This window comes from Pleurodeles waltl, chromosome 7 (assembly GCF_031143425.1).
Source record: "Pleurodeles waltl isolate 20211129_DDA chromosome 7, aPleWal1.hap1.20221129, whole genome shotgun sequence".
NCBI lineage: Eukaryota > Metazoa > Chordata > Amphibia > Caudata > Salamandridae > Pleurodeles > Pleurodeles waltl.
In genome coordinates this window covers 1054171955-1054192772 of record NC_090446.1, presented here as the reverse complement: position 1 = coordinate 1054192772, position 20818 = coordinate 1054171955, and the positions used below count along the sequence as shown (strand labels likewise).

The window sequence follows — 20818 nt, the reverse complement described above, 5'->3', positions numbered from 1 at the left end:
TGTAGCTTTTCTGTACTGTAACAGGGTGTTCTATTTGCAAAGACCAACATTGACAGAACACAAACACTCACCATGTGCGCACTGCATAACACTTCACTCTTTATGTACTGTACTTCCCACAAGCACACATATACCCAGTACATGATTTTAATGTGCATGCACTGCCCAGCACTACATCTCTCAAGTAAAGTTCTTCCTCCAGACAAACATACACCCAATACATGCACTAACCACACACATACTGCACAGTACTGCTCTACCTTTGTACTGTTCCCTTCCCGGGCACAAACACATCAAGCGCATAGTCACTACTCCTACGCTATGCAGAACTCTACATCTACCTGATGTAGGTCAAGGATGAGTTAAGCAAACAGCAGCAGAACTTTAAAAAGGTGATTGAACCTGTAGCCCTTGCTCCTATGACACAGGGTAAAAAGGACCTGTTCATGTCTACTCCTTCAATTAATATTAAAGATAGCACTTTGGGTGCCCCTCCTGGTCCATCAAGATTGCAATTTCTGAGGCGGGCCTATGTCATGGCACATGGGTACAGCCACTTCCCATTCACGTGCCCTACCCCGCAACTTGCAGGCTAGTAGTTCAAGAGCTACAGAAAAAAACAATATTGAAAGAGGACCCCTCTACCCCCTGAGTAGCGCAGCTCCTTACGAAAACTCTCACTGTTCAGACCCTGGCAAATAGCTGCATGTAAAGTAGTATCTATCTCAAGGTTTAAAAAATCTCAATTTAGGGAGCACCTCAAACAAATGGGGCCAGAATAACGTGTCAAATGCATCCTCAATATCCAGAGAGACCACAACAGGATCTGAGCGTAATCTTGGTGCTTTTTCTAAAACACAGAATAAGCATCAGAAATTTAAAAATGTAATATGCCAAAGGGCTGAACTGATTTTGAACTGAATGTACCAAGGCTCGCATGTAAGGCACCAACGTGTCCACCAGCAACTTTCTCAATATTTTATAGTCAGAAGGGAAAGAGGTCTATGTGACTGGTTGTGTATTCAATGCTTACCTTTTTGGGGCAAAACTATTATGAGAACCTCTGTAGTTGTTTCTGGAAGAATGCCCTTGTGAAAGGAGCTACTATATACAGTCAACAGTTCTGTAGCCAGCATTCCCTTATAGGTGAAGTAAATCTCTATAGGCAACCTGCCATTAGCTGGGGTTATCCTTCAGCCAGTTTACCAATAGTTAATGTAATATATTCTGTTGTTAATGGTTCTTCCAAAGCAATCTTACAAGTTGAATAGGGTTTTCCTACAGTTTTTATTTAGAAAAAAAAAAATCAAGCTTCTGTGTGCAGATTTGTATATACTCAACATACAAATAATTGTGGATTGTCATCCAATGCTTAGAATTACTGGTCTCTTAGCTATTTTAGACTGAGCCAAGCCTTTTTTTGTTCTAGATCTTAAGGAGAAATTGAGCTTATCCCTAAAAGTTGTAAGATGACCCTGTTTATTACTCCAGATGGACCTTTTAAATATTTTAAATGCTGTTTTGGCTGACTTCTGCATCCTCTGTTTGTCAGAAACTCTTAACTGTTTGGAAAATGAAAAGGGTGGTAAAGTTCCAGGCTGGCATTCTGGTTTATGCAAAAATGCTGAGCAACATAACCAGATGTTTGGAGAAAATATAGAGAAGCAAGGCTATGATCAGCATCCCAGGCATAATTTCTATGGCTGAGGGACTTGGATCCTTCTTCTACTCAACACTCAACAGGTGTGTCCTCACGCCACTACAAATTGCAATCAAGACACATCAAATTCCTCATCAGGATGTATTGCACTCCTGTGATGCTGTGTAAAATGAGCCTTATCGACAATACCACTGCACGCTCAGAGCCTTAGATGCTAAATTACTGGATGTACAATGGGACTTTCCAGATATTGTTGGATATCAGTTGACATTATCTACCATATTGCTGACCATAGAACATAGAAATGTTAACAAGTGGCACTCCTGGGGTACGATGAGAACATGCTGGCTGGGATTAGGCGCCTTAAGGCCATACTGCTCATACTAGCAAAGTGCAGGGTAGCGATACAATGGGGCCACAGAATACCATCCTGGGCAAAGGATTGGCTTAAGGACATAGTATACTGCCATGAACAGCGTGAACACTATTTGGAACTCATGCCTAGTAAATCTCGCCCTAAAGATATTTGGGGCCCAGTTGTTAACTATTTGGCACTGTGACAGTAGTGTGATTCTACAGCACCCACTGAGGTTCACAAAGAAGCCCCCCTCCCCCTCCACATAAGCACCACTGGTTCAGCAAGAATACTTTGGACACTGGCTACTGAGATGCGATATGCCCTTAGAGTAGGTTATGCTGGTGCCCGTAAAATGTCACAATGGGGATCCGCACTCTTCCAGATAGCTTTGTATGTCAAAAATGTCAAGGAGGTGATGCTTGTAGCTACCAACTACTGTAACACTGCTTTGTCTACATTGTACTGTATTCCACAATTCTTCAAGTAACAATATGTGCCCTGATGATCGAAAGCGTACTGTGAAATGTCTTCTTTAGTGAATTGCTTTTGTAAGATGTTAAAGTGTGTTTAATAAAAATAAATAAAAAAAATAAAAATAAAAAAGCAAACAGGTTTTCATTTCCTAATGTTTCATTTATTGTACAATTATAAATGCACAAGGTACAAAACAGGATGCTCTTTGCATTAATGTCCAAAACTGTAGCCTAGAGGAGGTATAAACTAATTTTCTCTAAGAGGGAAATTTGTGGGCTGAACCTGTAAAAATCAAACATACAATGGATACAATTTAGTTAGAACTGCAAGGCCATCCATAATATTTTAAAGTTACTTTCAAGTCAGGTTGGTCATTTCGCATGACTGTCCAGGATACTTGTGAAAAAACTAAATTAAGGTATTGAGCTTTCTTTCCTCTTTCGGTTGTGTAATTACAAAAAAGTGACACAGGACACAAAAAGACCCCACTTATAGTAACATTATGTTTGGTGAGAATCTAGAATTAGCGATCATGGTCAATTTACAGCAATGTTGATGTGACTATACTTCTATTTTAAATATAAACGTAAAGGTCCTTAAAGTCATTATCTGTCATAGACTATGTTAATAAGATAACTTACTGTAAGGGGGCTGTACAGGAAAGAAAATACAGGTTGGGCAAGAGGGTGCTGATGCGTTGTTGATTTTGCAGAAAGGTGTGGGATCGGAATTTGATATAGTATTCCATAATCTCTAAAGGATTCACTGCGCACTAAATAATCATTTTGTTGGAACACAACAGAATGAGTAGTGTATTCATGTTGTTCTACTTTTTTTTAAATGCTTGAGAAAAATCAAACATAATTAGTCCTGGCCCCTTGATATACCTCAGGAAAAAAATTGTTTTCATTTCTGTTTTTGTATCATTAGAGAAGTAATCTAGCTTGGGAAGACATTGCTAATCAAGGCCATTTTGGACAAAAAAATTAAAAATGCTTTCTGTGTTGCAGTGATGATGTAATATTTCCAGAACCATGAGACCTATATACTTCATTTTGGTATCAAAACAGAGGTTTTGGGGTCAGGTAGTCTTAAAGAGACATAAAACAGCTTCTCAGAGCAACCCTTCCACCATTTTCCAAAATGGCAGCTCTAGAATGATGGGTTTTAGCCATCATATTGGTAGTTTATTTTAATATTGTTTTTGTTTCAGGTTTTCCATTGATTCAAATTTGTAAACATGAGCGAAGCAGGTTGTAGCATAGGATTTGTACCTCCTGAAAGAGTGTTACTAACTACAAAATATCAGGACTCCTTCAAAGGAAAATGTGTCATATGCCAAACTAATCTGAAAGAAAAGCTAACATCAACTGCGGATGGACAGAAGAAGGTTTGAGATGCTGCAGAAATACAGCAAGACAAGATTCACAAAAGATTGAAACTGATGGGTGAAGCGGATCAAATATTTTATCATTGTAACAACAAGCAATACAAGTCATATACAATGAGGGAAAAGCCTGGAAAAAGTCATTAAAAAATAGCAGAAACCAGTGAATCACAACAAGAATCCAAGACTTCTGAGTAAGCTACGACAACCAAACCCAATTCACTTAGAAGATCGATGGCTACCCCTCATCTACCTCCAACAACTGATCAGAAAGCATAGGATCTTCAATGTGTTATCTGTGGTTTAGCCAGAACATGGGCCAAAGAGATTGACGAAAGAACAGAGTATAGAGTATTGAATATGTGAGTTTCAAAGGACTAACATGTTTTTGTCTGTAGCTAGTTTCTTCCAAGATTAAGTTTTCGCCCAAGTAGCTGATTAAACAGCGAGGTGAACGTATATGCAGCCGATTTGTATGCCGCCCCAAACTGTATGCATGCATACATTAGAAAATATGATTGTACAATGAGCTCCCAGTAGCAGTGTAACCGCCAGCCTTCAGTTAAGTTTACACTCTTTGAAAAAAACAAGTGAAGTTCTAAAGCCACTCGAGTGCTGGCTACGGGTTCACACTGCGAGATCAGAGAAATAATGATCAACATTGATGAAACTGTAATGCTCCATAATAATGAAATTAAGATTTTTCGGGTGAGAATGTGCAATGAAAGAATTTGTTTTGATAGTCTAACAAAAAGAATGAGCTACTTACGGTGTTCTCAGATGATTTGACTCCTGAATAAGATCACAGGATGCAGTAAAATCAGCAGGAACCATTTTAAGAAATGTCCTGAAAGATTTAGAGCCTCATTAAGAGTTCAGTGGTCTTTTAACCGCCAAACTTGCAGTGGCAGTCAGACTGCCATATTACAACTGTGACAGTTGGACCACCAGAGGACCACCGCCACTGCCGGGATCACGGATCTTGATGGGTGGCGGTGGTCGGAGTCTTCGTCAGCCACGGCGTTGCCCTTGCAGCACCACTGTGCTGATCACAAGTCCACTTTCTGACAGTCTTTCCATGGCGGATTCACTGCCTTTGAAAGGCTGGCAGAAAGCCACAGGGTGGCAACTGTACTGCTCATGGTAGTGCAGAGGCCCCTCTGACAGCACCATCAGAATGTGCACTGTCTGAGCTGCAGACAGTGCACATTTCGAGGGTGCTATTGTGCCATGGCAGTGTTTTCGCCGGACTAACCAGCGGAAACGTCGTAATACGACTCAGAGTGATGCGGCCTGTATGACAGCAGCCTCTTCCCTGCAAAACTCATGAGGCCCTTACATTTTGGACTTAATGACAAATTTTGTGATGCCACAGAGCTCTGCAAATCATGGGAGTCAACAAGAGTGCCTGATGTTGTCTTAACATTTTTTACATCATTGTTTAATATCAGGAAAGCAAAACTGTTAAAAACTAAAGTTATTCAGTTCGGAACAGAAGCCGACAACATTGATGATGGCTTTGCAGACATAAGCGAAGAAGTGGAAGACAATCCTACGAACCAACAGGCTTATGCTGTGCAAATGTACTGTCTTTTCCAAATCATGTTTTATGAATTACATCACAGCAAAAACAAAACTCCGCAACACATGATGACTGCCCACCTAATCTAAGACAAGTACAAAAGTAGCGAGCTAATCACTTCAGTGAATAGGACTGGTGTATCGAGTTATTATGACATAGTACGGAGCAGGAACTTGTTAGCAGCTCATGCTGTAAAATCTTGTGAATCCAACAGCGCACCACTTCCAAGTCACTTTACCAGGAAAGGATTTACAACAGCTGCTCTTGATAATTTTGATTTTGAAGACAGCTCCTTTGTCTGGAACTTCCAGTATACATGATACAACCATGGTGCTTTTTCAAGACTGTACCAATAAAGTAGCTGCTGGAAAACTAGGTGTATCAACGGTAGGCATCAACAACCGAAGCTGCAAACTTATAACCCAAATCCCTTGCCATCTTGTGTAAAATCACTACGAGCCATCAACCCATTCCAGTCTATCAGAAAGTTTCCAAGTGGCTGAGGACATGGATCTTCTTCTACCTAATGCTGAAGCTGATTTAACTTAATTTATCATATTGCTTATTCGGTGCGGACTGAAGGATGAAGAAAAACCAGTTCCTCCGAGAGCTGGAATTCATGCTCTGATCTCCCATAATACCGTCCCACTGAAGAAGGTTGGGTTTTTACCAGTAATACCATCTCCAGTGACGAACTACGCAACAGTATACCCAGCTGTAAAAAATTCAAAAATGTGCGTACTCAGCTTGAAGACCAGCCTATCCTGTCAATTTTCTGCGATGTTGTTTTCCATATTGTAGCTGACATTTTTATGAGCAATCCAGTAAAATTTGATGATGTTTATCCAATGATGGGTGTTTTCCACGTGACAGAAGCTGCGTTGCGGTGTGCAGGTAGTTATCTCAGTGGATGTGGCATAAACAATGCACTTGTTGAGGCTGAAATCTTTGGAAGCAAAACAGTCAGTATTGAGATGAACTCATTATGTTAGTTCATTACAAGGTATGCTCATCATATCTGAGGCTATAGAAACATTGCATTGGAATGCTTTCTGGAACAAGAATGACAAATTAAGTTTTGCATATTTTATCTCAGAAATAAACATGGCACAGGGTGTACATTCAAAAGGCATAATGCAAAGCCAGGCAATGTCAATATACTCAGTTCAAAATCAGAAAACCTGAAAACCAAGTATGTAGAGTTTGTCAAAGATTGTGAAGAGAAATCAGAACTTTGCATGTACTGGGGAAATGTTTACACATGCTAGCCCTAGTGAAAAACTTGGTACATGGTGATTGGGAGGTGCACGTGGAGACTGTAGAGCCACTGATTACTGTGTTTCGCAAAATAAATTTCATAAACTAGCAGAGATATGGGTCCTGGTATTTGGAAAGAGTGAAGAAGCTAGAGGTGAAAAACCATACCTCCACAGAAAATTCATCCGAAGACATTTTGTGGTGAAAGACTGAGAGGGAAGGTTCAATGCTGTGGCTCCGGACGATCCAGAGATCACAGAAAAACTCCAAAGGAATTCTTGGTCAGACACGTAAAAGTGAATATGTTGCTCAATGTCAGCAAGTTTACCATGAAGTCCTTTTGATTTGCAACGCTTTCAGAGAGATGACAACTTCAAAATTAATGGAGCATAATGAAACAGTTCCTCAGCAAAAACTTGTGGGAAAGAGAGGGGAACATTTTAATGAACATGTTGACATGCTTCTTCATTTCATGCAGCAGCAAGGAAATCCTTTGAAATGACTGAGCCAGTGCGACTACACAACTTTGTGACTAAACAATATGTGGATAGTGATATAAAGACACGTGTACTAGATGGCCTGGAACATGGATCTAAACTAAACGCAGAACTGAAGCCAGAGAGATTTGTATTGGAAGAGAAAAGGCTGTTTGACATAATCACTAAAGCTAAACGTCCATGCTTTAATTGCCAAAGTAAGAGCTTCGTCCAACCAGTCACTACAAAACAGGTTACAAAAACAACTTTCGCAAGCAAATCGAGAGACGGATGTAGCAAAAGAAAGTGGTGAATTTATCAGAGATAGTCTGTTGCATGGTCTTCTTTCAACAAACACATTATTTGATAGAGATGCTGCAACCAAACCAGTGCAGCACAAACTCATACAAGAGCTAAAAAAAAAAAACTTTCACCTGAAGAATTTAAATTTGAAAAGGTGTCCTTATTGAAAACTGTTGTTGTTGTGAACTATATGGCACAATTGCGAACAGTCAGGATTTCATCCACGCAAAACTTCTGCGAGGTCATTCACACTGTTCTACAGATATCAAAGTCAGAACTGCACATTGTCTTTGACAGTTATCTTGAACTATCTTTCAAAGAATATAAGAGAATCAGATAAATGTCTACAAGTGGAACAACAGACATTGCCTGCATCAAAGTCAACACCTATACCTGTGCAACTTGATAAATTCTGGTCATCAACATCGAACAAGATGAACTTCGAGATGTTAACGCGCCAAAACATTGCTGATGCTTCAGTGAATACTTGAATTTCCAATTATTGCAAGTGGAATGATTTTCAATGAGAAGTTGGTGCCTACAGAAATATATTCAAAAGGCATGTGCCATATTGTTCAAGGACAGCAAATTGGAGGAACCTGGCCTTCCAATCGAGTCATTGTACTCTCAAATAACGCAGATGTTATTACTGAGCTACTTTGATTTGTTGCAATGTTCATAAGCCAAGGATTGTTCGGGTTATGGATACATTATGCAAAAGGCGAGAAAATACACTTAATGCTGCTTCATATTCTGTACAAGAAACTTGCCCTAGAGATGCCCAGTGTTCTTATCAAGGTACATATTCTTACAGGTGATTAAACTATAAGCAAAATTGGAACAAAGCTTGGAGCTGTAACTGCTGAACCTGTAAAGTTTCCAAAAGGATTTGCTGAGACAGTAGAAGAATGTGACTTTAAAGACGTAGAAAAATACCTTGTGCGTGTGTGGAAAATGAGTTCTGACTGACACACATATGACAACCTTCGGTACAGTGAGTTCAACAGATCAGACCCTCTAAGTGACCTTCCACCGATGTCATATTCTGTGCATGGACACATTAAAAGAGCATTCTACTTGATCAGAAGATTTGTAAATGTTTTGGATCATTCACATGTAGAGAAAGATCTGTGTGAATTTGGTTGGGAAGATATTGATGGCGGTGTTAAAACCTATGCCATTTCCAAAGCCTCTAACCACAGAACTTACATCTACATGTACTTGCAAAACCTGTGCTACAAAAAGATGTCACTGTCAATTTGGTCTTCGCAAACGTTAAATATTCTGCAAATATACCACAACGGATTGCCGAAACAAATAAAGTGAACTAGGAAAACGTGTCTAAAACAGGAGTGATAAACATTATTTTATTTCATATTCAGATCATAATATTGTTTGGTGTATACATAAAAGGATTAAAAACCATTATTATTTGTTTTATTTCTATATACAGTATGTCTCTTCTTCCTCTATTATAGCTGCCATTTTGGAAAGGGAGGAAGGGTTGCTGTGGGGAGTTATTTTCTGTCTCTATTATACTATTTGACCCCCCCAAACCTATGTTTTGACACCGAAATGAAGTATATAGGTCTGATGGTTCCTGAAAAATTACATCATCACTGCAACACATCTGTCATTTTTAAAAATGTCGTCCAGAAAAAAATTCAGCCCAGATCAGCAGTATCTACCCAAGCTACATTGCTTCTCTAATGAACTCTTACTAAAAACACAAATGAAAAATTAAAATCTCTGGACAACAATTTTTCACAGATGTGTATCAGGGGACCGGGATTAAAAAGTGTTTACCTAAAATGAAAAGTTAAATTGCTGCATTACATACGATGCAGCTCAATCCAGTTTCGCTTTCAGATACCTTTATATATTGCAACTCTAGTATTAAAGGTTGTAAACCTTTTTATTTTACTTTTCTCATGCCTGAAAACCATACAAACATAGAAGCAATAGTATAATCTTAATTTCTATTTTTTTTAAATCTATAAATATCTCAAACAAATTTTCAGCACTAAAATGTAGATATCTCCATTCGCTACGAGTCTTAAAGCACAAAGGATAAACAACAGCTCTACTGCTTAGGCTTCAATTGGGAAATTAATGTAAACAGTTGTATACCTAATAGCAAGATAGATATGATGCAATAAATGAAATTTAATTCAGAATAACCTATCCATAGGCAATTGGCCTATAAGTATATGGGTTTTAAATGCAATACTCTGAAAAGCATTTCAGACTACAACAGACTAGATCAAACGTAATTTAGCTTTTTTAAATTTAATTTTGCAGTGGTCACACAATTTATGTGTCTTGAGTTAGTTAACTTGTGATATGCATAACTGTTCTCAGACAAGGGTATGACAAACAGAGTATTTTTTATGTTTCAAATAACCATTTGTAACGTTGGACTTCAAAATAGTGATGAGTTGTAGATGGTGTACACATATAATGACAAACCTCCTTAGGTTTATTTTGCTATCCACTTACAAACATCACTTTCTTTTTCAAAGACTCACCTTAAGAATTTCTGGTTCCTTGATATCCAGTGATTCTAGATGACAGTGATTTTTATGCTGTTTCTCAATTCGATGTGGACGTGGTGGCGGTGTAAAAAGCCAAATGATGCAGACCGCAATCATGAATCCAACAGCAGCTCCCAGCAACAATCCACTTAGATAACTAGGGAGGGGAAGCATGATGTACCCATATACAAACATTGTAAAAAAGAATAGTGTCAGGCCTGGTACTTCAGGTAGTGTCACATGTTGATCATCATCATCATCACTTTCAAATTCATTGCCAAATTCATCTGGACTCCCTTGTTTTGAGAGCCCTTCTAGATGTTGGCTTTCCTTGCTTTCTTCTAACACATCTAAATCAAAGTCTTCAGGATAAAGTTCACAAAACTCCTCATCCTCTTTACTTGCCAAAGCAGATAATGAGCATTTTTCCAATACAAGTGCAGAAGCCTTCACACTGAGTTCCTTCATGCTTGACGGCTGCACACTTTTCGGTTCTCCATCTCTCACCTGTTCACCAGACTTATTTTTGTTTAAACTGGATTCATTTGCAGGACAGTCTCCTTCAGAGTCACATTCCTCCTCTTTGATGCTGTAGTTATTATTGCTTTCCAAAGGCCCATTTAAACTGGAAAGGCTGGAAAGCTCTGAAGCACTTGATGATAAGGCTTTAGGCCTGTAACTGCTGGATTCATCACCCATTATTTTACTCAAAAGCTGTAATGGTTCATATATGACTTCTGAAAAGCGTCTTTTAGTGTCTTCAATTCTAGCTTCTACTTCAGTTACTTTAAAAAAGGAGCGCGCGTCCGAAGGGGAGGTGATTGGGGAGGAAGGGGCAGTTTTAGAATCTCCACCGCTAACTCGGGGCTGAGTGAACTGTTTAAATAAGTGCAAGTTCAGTTTAGAGTCTGGTGGTTTGAAGGTCACAGTTTCTGAGTCCTGCTTAGAAGTGTCCGTTGACAAGGATTTAACGAGAGATTTCATAATGTGTCTGTGCCTCGAAGGAGGGGTTGAGTCTTTCGGTTCTACATCTGTTGAAAGAGATTTCACCAAACTCATTGAAGGCTTTGCGCTGCTGATGGGGGAAGCAGACGCACTGGATGACAACACGACAGACCTGGATGGGGAGGAGACTGTAGAAGAGGAACTGGTCATCTGCTCTGTGGGAGATGAGATAGCAGATGAACTAGGTAAAGGCGACATTTGTGATGAAGACGACAGAACTAATGGCACTGAGCTAAATAATCTGGACAATGAGGAGGGCTCTAATGTCTTTACAGTGTTCTCTGGTGACGATAAGGATGTAGAATCTGCAACTGCCGTGCCGGGCGAGGTAGCATGATCAGATAAGGGAGTATCATGTTCAAACGTAAGGTCTTCCTCGGCTTCAGTAGCTGTTACAATGCTTTGGTCATCCACTTCCTCATCCAGAGTTTCTCTCAGCTCCTCTTCCTCCTCTTCTTCCTCCTTCCCAAATGCCGAGAAGTGAATGGTGATTGTCTCTCTGGAAACCGATCGCTGAACCTGCACTTTTGGTGCAGCCTGCTTGGAAGATGTTGGAACCTTTTTCTCTGCATGGCTACTGTTCAGACTTGTCATTGCAGTCCTAAAGATGTGTCAGAATCTGTGAACGGAAAATGACAATTAAATCATGGCATCCACAAAGATATTCACAGTACAGAAACATCAAGCCCATGATGTCATTTAATATTAGGTTTTAAAATATGTTTGTGTTTTACTAGGATAGTCCTCCTCCTGAGCTATGCTAAAAAAATACAGATGCTACGCATATATCAGAACATGGTATCAAAGAAATATTACAAAGGTGCAACATTGCTTCGCAATGAATGCGTGACGGGCCCATCCACTGCTACTCAAAGAAACTTATTTTTTCATTTAGTGCTACGCATTTTATTTGTATTTCCTAAAATAAAGCACCCACCTCTTTGGTTTTTATCTCATTTCATGGTTTTAAATAAGATGGGTGGGTGGATTAAGCATGGTAAAACTAGACGTCATAAAACTATTTGGTTCTGTACTCCCCATCTTCGCAAACAAAAGGCAGGCTTTCTTACAAAACAATAGGCTCTTTCTCAGACTCATCAATTACCACCAGTCAGCTCTGCTGTGCAGGATATTTACCACTCACCACACCAACGTCTTCCCACCACCCTTAAATTGCCTCCCGATGACTCTTACTTCCTTTGAATCCTTCTCTTCTACTACCAAGTCCGCCATTGCCACCCTATTCACCTTTCTGCCAGGTATACTGGATTGCAGGTAAAAACAATCTGTAGCTTTTCAGGTGGAATTTCTAACAAGGTCTCCCCTGCTCCCTTGTCCCTCTCTCAGACTGCTTATTCAGTTGCCCACCCTGTCCCCTCTCACCATTTCCTTTCTCCTAATAGCTGCACCCTCAACATGACTCTCACCCTGCAATGACTTCTTATTCTTCTCACTCTGCCCTTGCAACACCCACTGCACTGAGTTCTTGTTCTTTTTACACCGGCCCTTGCAACAACCACCTTCAGCGTGAACCCTATCAAAGACACTTGAACCCCTTACGCTTCCCTCTTGCGTGGAAGGGGCTGGACCGCTCAGCCTAACACTTGCTGGTTTGTCAGAGAGCTTGAGCCAGCGCCTCTGCCTACCTGCCATCATGGTGGATGTAGCTCAAAGGTCGAGGTTGTCATACACACACTTCACCTCAACATCTGCTAGTCACACTTACTAGTCAAGCTTCTAAGTCCGAGCAGGGTCTGCTTCAGCACAAGTGAACAGACCCTGGAAAAACGATCAGTTACTTCTAGAGAGAATCTCCAGTTAGCATTCCAAATATTTATCGTGTTACTTGGGTATAAAATGTACTCCTCACTAGTCCTGACAGACAAATTCAGTAAAAAAATGATATCAAAATGTGAATCTTTTGGACCTGCTTTCTCTTTCTGTCCGATAAAGCAAGGGGTCGATGAATGTTCGCAGGCTAAGTTGTTAAAAACAAACATTTGTGCTTAAAATAGATATCTACAGTTACAAAGACTAAATTACACATTTTGCCTGCTGCTGGGGTGCTAAAAACAACTGGTAATTAGATGGTCTGTCAGCTTTCAGAATGTACCATCATACGTGTATGAACTACACTACCACCACTATTATGTGCCACCTACACACATCCAAAGTTTCAAAATGTTTTAATTGATTTTATTTCCACAGCAAGTGCCATCACAATTACACCCACTACACCAACAGAAAAACAACGAGAAACTAAAACAAATATAAAAAGAATAGTTGCGTAGTACTGTTCACATCTATAATAAAGTGTAGTCACTGTAAATTAGACAACACACATACACACAGATTGCTTCACTAATGTCATAGATAACAGCTCTGTACTTGAAACGTGCAAATGGGTATAAGCCTAGCATATTGTCGCCCATGCTCGCCACATACAGACAATACAGCATACAAGTTCCTATGTTCAGGTGAGTTATGAAGGCCCGCTCTGTCTCTAGCATGGCTATTATATAAGAATGTCAAACCAGGCTGCCCCTGTGCCGCTGAGGGTGTGTTTTGTCAATTGAAAATTGCAGTGTGTCCACTTTTAAAATAGCTTATTGCCATTTTATGAAAAACTGTGTACATTACTGTTTTGGTTCAAAATTCTAAGTAGTCCTTTGCCAAGTACCCTACATTTAATGTACTTATCTGCTATCTGAATCTTGTGGTTCTTAAAATAAATTAACAAAATAATATTTTTCCATATAAAAACCTATTGGCCTGGAGTTAAGTCATTGAGTGTGTGTTCTCACGTATTGCTTGTATGTGTACAACAAATGCTTAACACTACCCTCAGCTAAGCCTAAATGCTCGACCACACTACCACCAATAGAGCATTTGTATGATCTATTATTGCCCTGTCAAGCCTCTTGAGAAACCCCAGGACTCTGTATATACTATCTCAAAGTGAGATTTAGTGTGCACAGAGCCAGCTTCCTACACCCAATCTCATGTTAACTCAAAGTATCTTTTTTGTGACTAGTCTGGTCTTCAAGAAAAGAAAACATTTCATGTAGCAGTTGTCTTTTAAGCCCAAAGAACAATGAGCTTTACACACATTAAGCATCTGTCTTCAAAGCACATAAAGTGAAAAGGCTGATGAAGTGACGGATAATGCCTATAGGCCGTCGGCTTGCATTAAAGCCCTTCTACTTTCATTTTGGGAGGCAAGGTTTAATGACTTCTCGAGTTCCTCCGCGCTGTGTGGAATTGACAGGTACATCTGATGTATGGAAAGCAAAATCACTACTAGAGGTAAACTAAAAAGTAATTAGTAACAACACAAAAAACTCCAGTTCATGCCAGACTCAAACCAGTTAACATATGTTAAATCATTGACCAATGAGCACTCTGTTAAGAAGTTAAACTATTATTGTGACTATAGAACACGGGTTAGCTCTCAGTCTTTAGGTGAAGAGCTGCTCCTTGACATGGAGGGCATCTACAACACCATCAACACTTTAAACCGTCTCATTCTGAAAAAGTATCTTCTGGAGGGGGCACACACCATATTTAAAAACCGATGGCCTAAGTTCAAGATGATAGAGGTTACATACTGACACAGGAGGTCAGTGTTCGACTTTTAGCAAGTGATGTCGAGGTAAACAAGCACTAAATGATATTAGTGCACTGTATCATGACTGTTTTAACAGTGGAAAACACTGTTTACATTGAGTTTAATGAGTGAGGGCCATTACGGGACTTGCCATGAAACTGATATTTCGAGATAGGCCGGTATACATCTTTATTGCCCAGATGAAGATTAAACATGCTCCACTGTTGCTTCTTTTCACCGTGTCCTTCCCCTGAACAAATACCCCTGCTATTATTTAGTCTGTGAACCGATCCGGGACGGGGAGACGGGGGAGGAGGGGGAGGAGGGGAACGAGGTGGCACTTAAAAGCATATAACAAATAAAGATACAGTGCATGATGAACTAACTTTTTCGATTCATAAACTGGTTTATAAACACAAAGTGTGCAATGTGTGACACACTAAAGATATAAAGTGAAGGATTCGGTGCACTGGCACATGTGCTTAATTTGTGCTTGTTGTTTCCGGTGCTGAGCACCGGCACTTATTTTTGAAGGCCGGCGTTTATTCTTCGGCCTCAAGCATTTGCTTCGAGCAAAAGACGCACATGGGAAAGACAGAGGAAGGGAAAAACGAAAAAGGAGGGTAGAGTCTTCACTTAAGAGTCCAGAGCCACTCAGGTAGAAGATAAGTTCTTTATTTTATGCTAGACTGTTAGGATACATCCACCGCATGATAGTTCCTGTTAGGGCTCTGTTCTTCCTCCATCTACCATCAACTCCCAGGCTTCTTCCAGTAGACAGACACCAAGCATTGTCACATTCGCCACCTCGCTCTGTTCACACAGGTTAGGAGCTTGCTAGAACGGCAGAAGAATGTGCATGCCAGGGAGATGTCCCCACCAACCACTTCTGAGTAACTGTTGACCACTGAATGCAGATGTATGAAACAATCTCTTACAAGGTGTAAGTGTGTGAAACAATCTTCTGGTTTATTCACCGGATGAAAAAAATGGAACATAATTATCTGCCAGTTCTGGCTAGTACTTGATCATGATTTCACAGTGCGAGTACAACTAACCAAAAACACTTTAACTTCACACATAAAGGTAAAAATATTGCTTAACTATTTTTTGCCTTTTTTACCCTCTGCCTGCTGTGGCTCTCTCACAATTTGCTTCTTCACCATCAGTCATGAGGACTCTTCTTCCAGAAGCAGCTGCCTGCTCCCTATTGGCCAGTCTGCAGCTCTGCCCCCAGACCCGTGGCCACATCACCACTGTAGTGCCGTGTTCGTACACTGTTCTAGATATGGAGCGACTCACATCTGTGACGGCATATCATGCACACACTACCCTTCAGTGTTAGTATACTACGTTTGTCAATCCATGAACTACATGTCCCACAATTCCTTTCACAGTCACGTGTGCCAGGCCCAGAATAACTGGTTGCAGCACAGGAATCGGTGGGGAATGCCTATGCTAGCATTTAGTTGACTCGCAAATAATGGCCCTAATGCCTGAATAGGGGCTTAATTTGATTAACCCGAGTTTGAGGGGATGGTGGGTTTTCCTAGACTGTGGCTGTGCATCACAGCACTGAGGTATCACTAGAAGCTACCCTCGTCAGTGCCTCGGGCGGCTCTCTAGCAGCTGCTGCACGCGCTGGATTCTTCTGCTGCTGTGAACTCCTTCCCATGCACTTACTGCCTGTGGCTCTCCTGGTCAGCAGTGTTCTGGACAGGAAACTCTGTAACCAGACTGTGCCATCAGCAGTCGCTTCGAAGGTGACATCTGCAACTTGTGTCTGCTTATTCGAAAGCTGCGACTGCCAACTAATCACATCTCGGGAATCCGTAAACTGCAATTGTGATTTTTCGCAAATCACAAAATGGTGTGGTTGTTGGTTGGTGCGTATGGATTTCCAATTCATAATTGGTGATTTGGTCATTTTCACCGTTTGTGAATTGCGAAATCCTATAATAGCACATCAGGCCTATAGTTTGGAGAAAACTGAAGCGTGTCTGTTCTTCAAATACAATTAATGTTCCGCACTCCCTGGTATTTTGTATTCACTTCCCTCGCAGGGGCTCCGTACTTGATATGGTAAACAAGTGTTTCATTGTAAACAGAACGCGCTCCAGCATAAAGGGCCCTTTTGGCCAAGAAGAAGAGCCTGCAATAATGCAGTCGATCACACAGCGTCAGCAGACAGATATGTGTTGAATAACTGTCGTTAAAAGAGGCCTACATGACGAGCTGCGTTCTCCTTGATCAGATGGCACGTTATCTTCATTGTCAAGACAACTGGTCCGTAACCCTAGTAACAGCTATCAGAGGATGCTGGAGCTAAGTGGTGAACCAAATGTCAGAGACAGCCTCATTTACATGTTTATCTACTTGCAGCTGAAGTGTCTTATCTGTCTAACTAATTGTACTAGCTGCGCTTTCACATGCACATTTGTGTGTACCCTTTGCAGTCACTCTGTTCTCACGTGTCCATTGAACTAAATTCCAACCACGGCCCCTTGTGCTACTTAAGCGCTATTGCCTACATCGAACCCACTTCTGCCTGCTTCCTTCCAGCCGGAGTAGCCTCAGTGCAGGTCGACAGACCGAGGACCAAAGCAAAGGTATTCAGTACTTAATGTCTGCACAATAACAATTCCCTAATCAATGTGCTCAATACACGCTGATCTGTTTGGAGAGGCCACTGGGCTATTTTGAGGACAGTGCAAACAGTACAAGCCTTAGAACCACAGGTGAAGACAACACACCGTAGTCACTGTTTAGTAAAAAACATTCCGGCCCTCATTATGAGTCTGGCAGTCCTAGGCGGCGGCTTTGGCCAACCAAGGACATTATGGCCATGGAAAAAACGCCACGGTTGGAACGTCAGCCCCGCCAGTTTCCCTCCAAGGGAGGGGCCCGCAACACCCATGCACTTGGCAGGGAATTGCAGGGGCTCCCATGGACAGCCCTGTCGCGCTTTTCAATGTCTACTGACAGTGAAAAGTGCGAAGGGTGCTGTAGCACCCTATGCACCTCAACATTGTCTCCGACTCGATTACAAGCAATGTTGTGGGATGTTTCGCGCTGGGCCAGCGGGAAGAAACTCAGAGTTCCTTCCCCTCTGACCCAGCAGGGAAACTCGTAATGGGGGCCGAGGGAAGGTCACCACACTGGCGGTTACCTGACCGCGGGAGTTTGGCGGGCGACCTTTTCCGCCCGCCAAAGTCGTAATGAGGAGGTCAATGCCCAAAAGCCAACAGAACCCTTTGGACAGAACAGAAAACACCCATATAACATAGCACAAATATGATGTTTAAACAGTGTTAATACACAAACAGCAATTAACTTCAACAAAACATCCCACTGGACATGTTAGATACAACCCAGGCGTGCCAAATGCACCAGCAGCCAACACAACCCAGGCATGCCAAATACTTGGGTATCACAACATAGACAACACCTTACACCAGACCTAACATTCCATGCGCCAACCAACAAGAGAACCTGAAACTGAACTCTCAATAGCCGCTTAACATAGTAGAGATAGGCCAGAAGAAGTACAGCATGGCTGCAGAAGACCAGACTAACACAACACAGCAATATAATATGCAGACATCATGTTAAAATTGTGGCAAAACCGTTAAACATGATAACCAATTTGGATATTGATATATATATAGTCCAACCACCAAAATGAATCATCACACTCCAGGAAGATGTTTCTTCAACAGTTTACAATTATGGCAATTAAAGGCTGAAGAAACATCTTCCTGGAGTGCGATGATTCATTTTGGTGGTTGGAATTAATAGGAGTGGGGGGGGGGGGGGAGGGGTGTATGTGTATGTATGTATATATATAAATATTTTAGCCCAAAAAAAATCAGACCCATAAAAAAAATAGTCTACTGATGTTTCAACTTATTTATAAAACCACAATGCGGTCTGTGACCGAAAACTTAAAAATCAAGGTGAGATGGTATCAGCCCACAGTATCTCTGGAAGGACATGCTACTGGGAGAAAGTGCATTATATAAATTGATCCAACACAATAAACATAACAGAATTAGCATATTAAATAAATGTAAAAAACTGAGAAAAACACATCTGATTCATATTGGTACAAATACTGCTAGGAGACGATTAATAATAATTTAATAATTGCTTTAAAGATAGGTTAATATATATATTAACCTATATTATATATATATTCATTCACTGGGAAAAAAAAAATGTTACAGGGATGTTATAGTTAGGTTCACATTTTACTTGCACAAAACCAAAGACTACAGATATTCAGCAGTTACAGTTGTGGTTGTCTCAAGTAACTATAACTAATGCTCTTTACCTCACACCCGCCTGCACCATGCACATTTATCTCATCAATAATTTTACTGCAAATGTTACATTGATAACATCAATGATGTTATAAAAGACGCCATGAGTGATAAAATATCTGGGGTAATTAGCAGTACCTGGCGAGGGCGGGACATATAGTTACCTTAGGGCATGTGTTTTAGTTACCTGGGATAACCATAACTATATTTAGTGAATTTCTATGGTTTTGTGAGAGTAACATGGGAACTTAACTATAACTTCCCTGTAACCTTTGCTTTTTTAAGTGAATTTCTAAGTTTTTTAAAATTATATTTCCTAACTATAACGTCCTTATAACCTTTGGTATTTTCCGTGAATTTCTATGTTTTTCTTAATGTTAAGTGATTATAATTGCTTTACATTAATTCAACCACAGCGGTGCACAGCCTTCGGCCATGCACGGCCGAAACCCCATTAAGCAGCCAACCCCGCGCCACACATTGCCTTCGGAAAGAAAAGAAAAACAGGCACGGTAGGAATACCTTGAACCCCTAGCCCAGGAGCTGGGGTCTCCAAGGGACCCTGCCATGGCAAAGAAAAAACTTTTTTTCTTCAATTTCCAGGGAAATTCATGGAGGATCCGGCGAAAATGTAAAAAAAATAATAATAATAATAATAATAATAATAATAATCTCTCCCGAGCTTGTTCAGTACAGCTCCTGGGTGGGTGGGCCACATCCTGGGGGCATTCACCATAATACAAAAGGCCCTCTCCTATGGTTCTTTTGAGCCCCAGGGACCACAACCTCCCAGGGACTTTATAAAAATATTGGAGTGGGGCTGCACGGACTCCCCTCCATTGGGTTCTTAGGAGCCCCAGGGACCACCACCTCCCCGACGCTTGAGTTTTAGAACTAAAGGGGCGCCGTGTGGACCCCACTCCTGGGGCTGTTTGAAGCCATGGGGACACACCACCTCCCCAGGGTTAAATGAAAAACCTTAAGGGGGGGGCCGCGTAGACCCACTCAGAGCCCGGTGACCACCACCTTCCCATGGTCTACATAAAAAGTAAAACTGGGAGGAGGCTGCGTGAATCCCATTCCGGGACGATTTTGGCCCGGGAACCCATCCTTTAGTAGCCCGCCATTGCAAAAAGAGGGAGGGGGCGCACAGCCCATCTCCTTGGGCCGTTGTCAGCCCCAGGGTCCCCATTCCCCAGGGCTCGGCCACTTGTACCTGGGTGCCATGGACCCACCCAGGGCACCCAGTGTGCTTTGATGGAGAAAGCATGAGGAGCATTAATGGCCCCACGGTCCCAACCGGCTCCCTGCCTCCTGAGTGGGCCGGCACTGCTCTTGCATGCAGGGAGCTGCTAAATATACAGCTCCCTGCATTTGGGAGCAATCCTTCCTTTGTATCCATGCTTGCACGACAGTGAGCAGGAAAATATATAAAAACTCCGCCCCAGCAAGCGGGAGTAGTTTTAGTGATTGCTTTTGCTTACCGGGAGCTGTCACTGCTCCCGCCAAGCGATAACTAACAGCTATCTCCTGACAATGGACACTTCAGGAGGTAGCAGGAGTTGGCCCTCGGGGGTGGCGGTACCCAGGGCCACTACTGGCTCCAGGAGGGGGGGGGGGGGGGGGGGGGGGGGGGAAGTCGCATGGCCCCCCTCCTTTAATTTGTACAGGTCGGTCAGAGGAGGTGGTGGTCCCCGGGGGGTCCATGCAGCCCCCTGCCCACATATTTAATTTAGCCCTAGGGAGGTGGTGGCCCCGGGTGCATGTTGAAGCACTGGAAGGGGGATTTGTGTGGAACCCCCTTTACATTATATAAAGCACAGGGAGGTGGTGGTCCCCGGTGTTCATATGAG

At 41.6% G+C, this 20818-nt stretch overlaps 1 protein-coding gene across 2 annotated transcripts in view; it reads right to left on the bottom strand.

Moving 5' to 3' along the window:
- The window catches only part of TEX2 (testis expressed 2), a 465912-nt gene that overhangs the window by 261167 nt on the left and 183927 nt on the right, over nucleotides 1-20818 (bottom strand). For both annotated transcript variants that reach the window (XM_069199934.1, XM_069199935.1), the window contains exon 2: nucleotides 10026-11655. In XM_069199934.1, coding sequence (XP_069056035.1) covers nucleotides 10026-11630 — 1605 coding nt within the window. In that variant the 5' untranslated portion in view covers nucleotides 11631-11655. The remainder of the gene's footprint in view (nucleotides 1-10025; nucleotides 11656-20818) is intronic.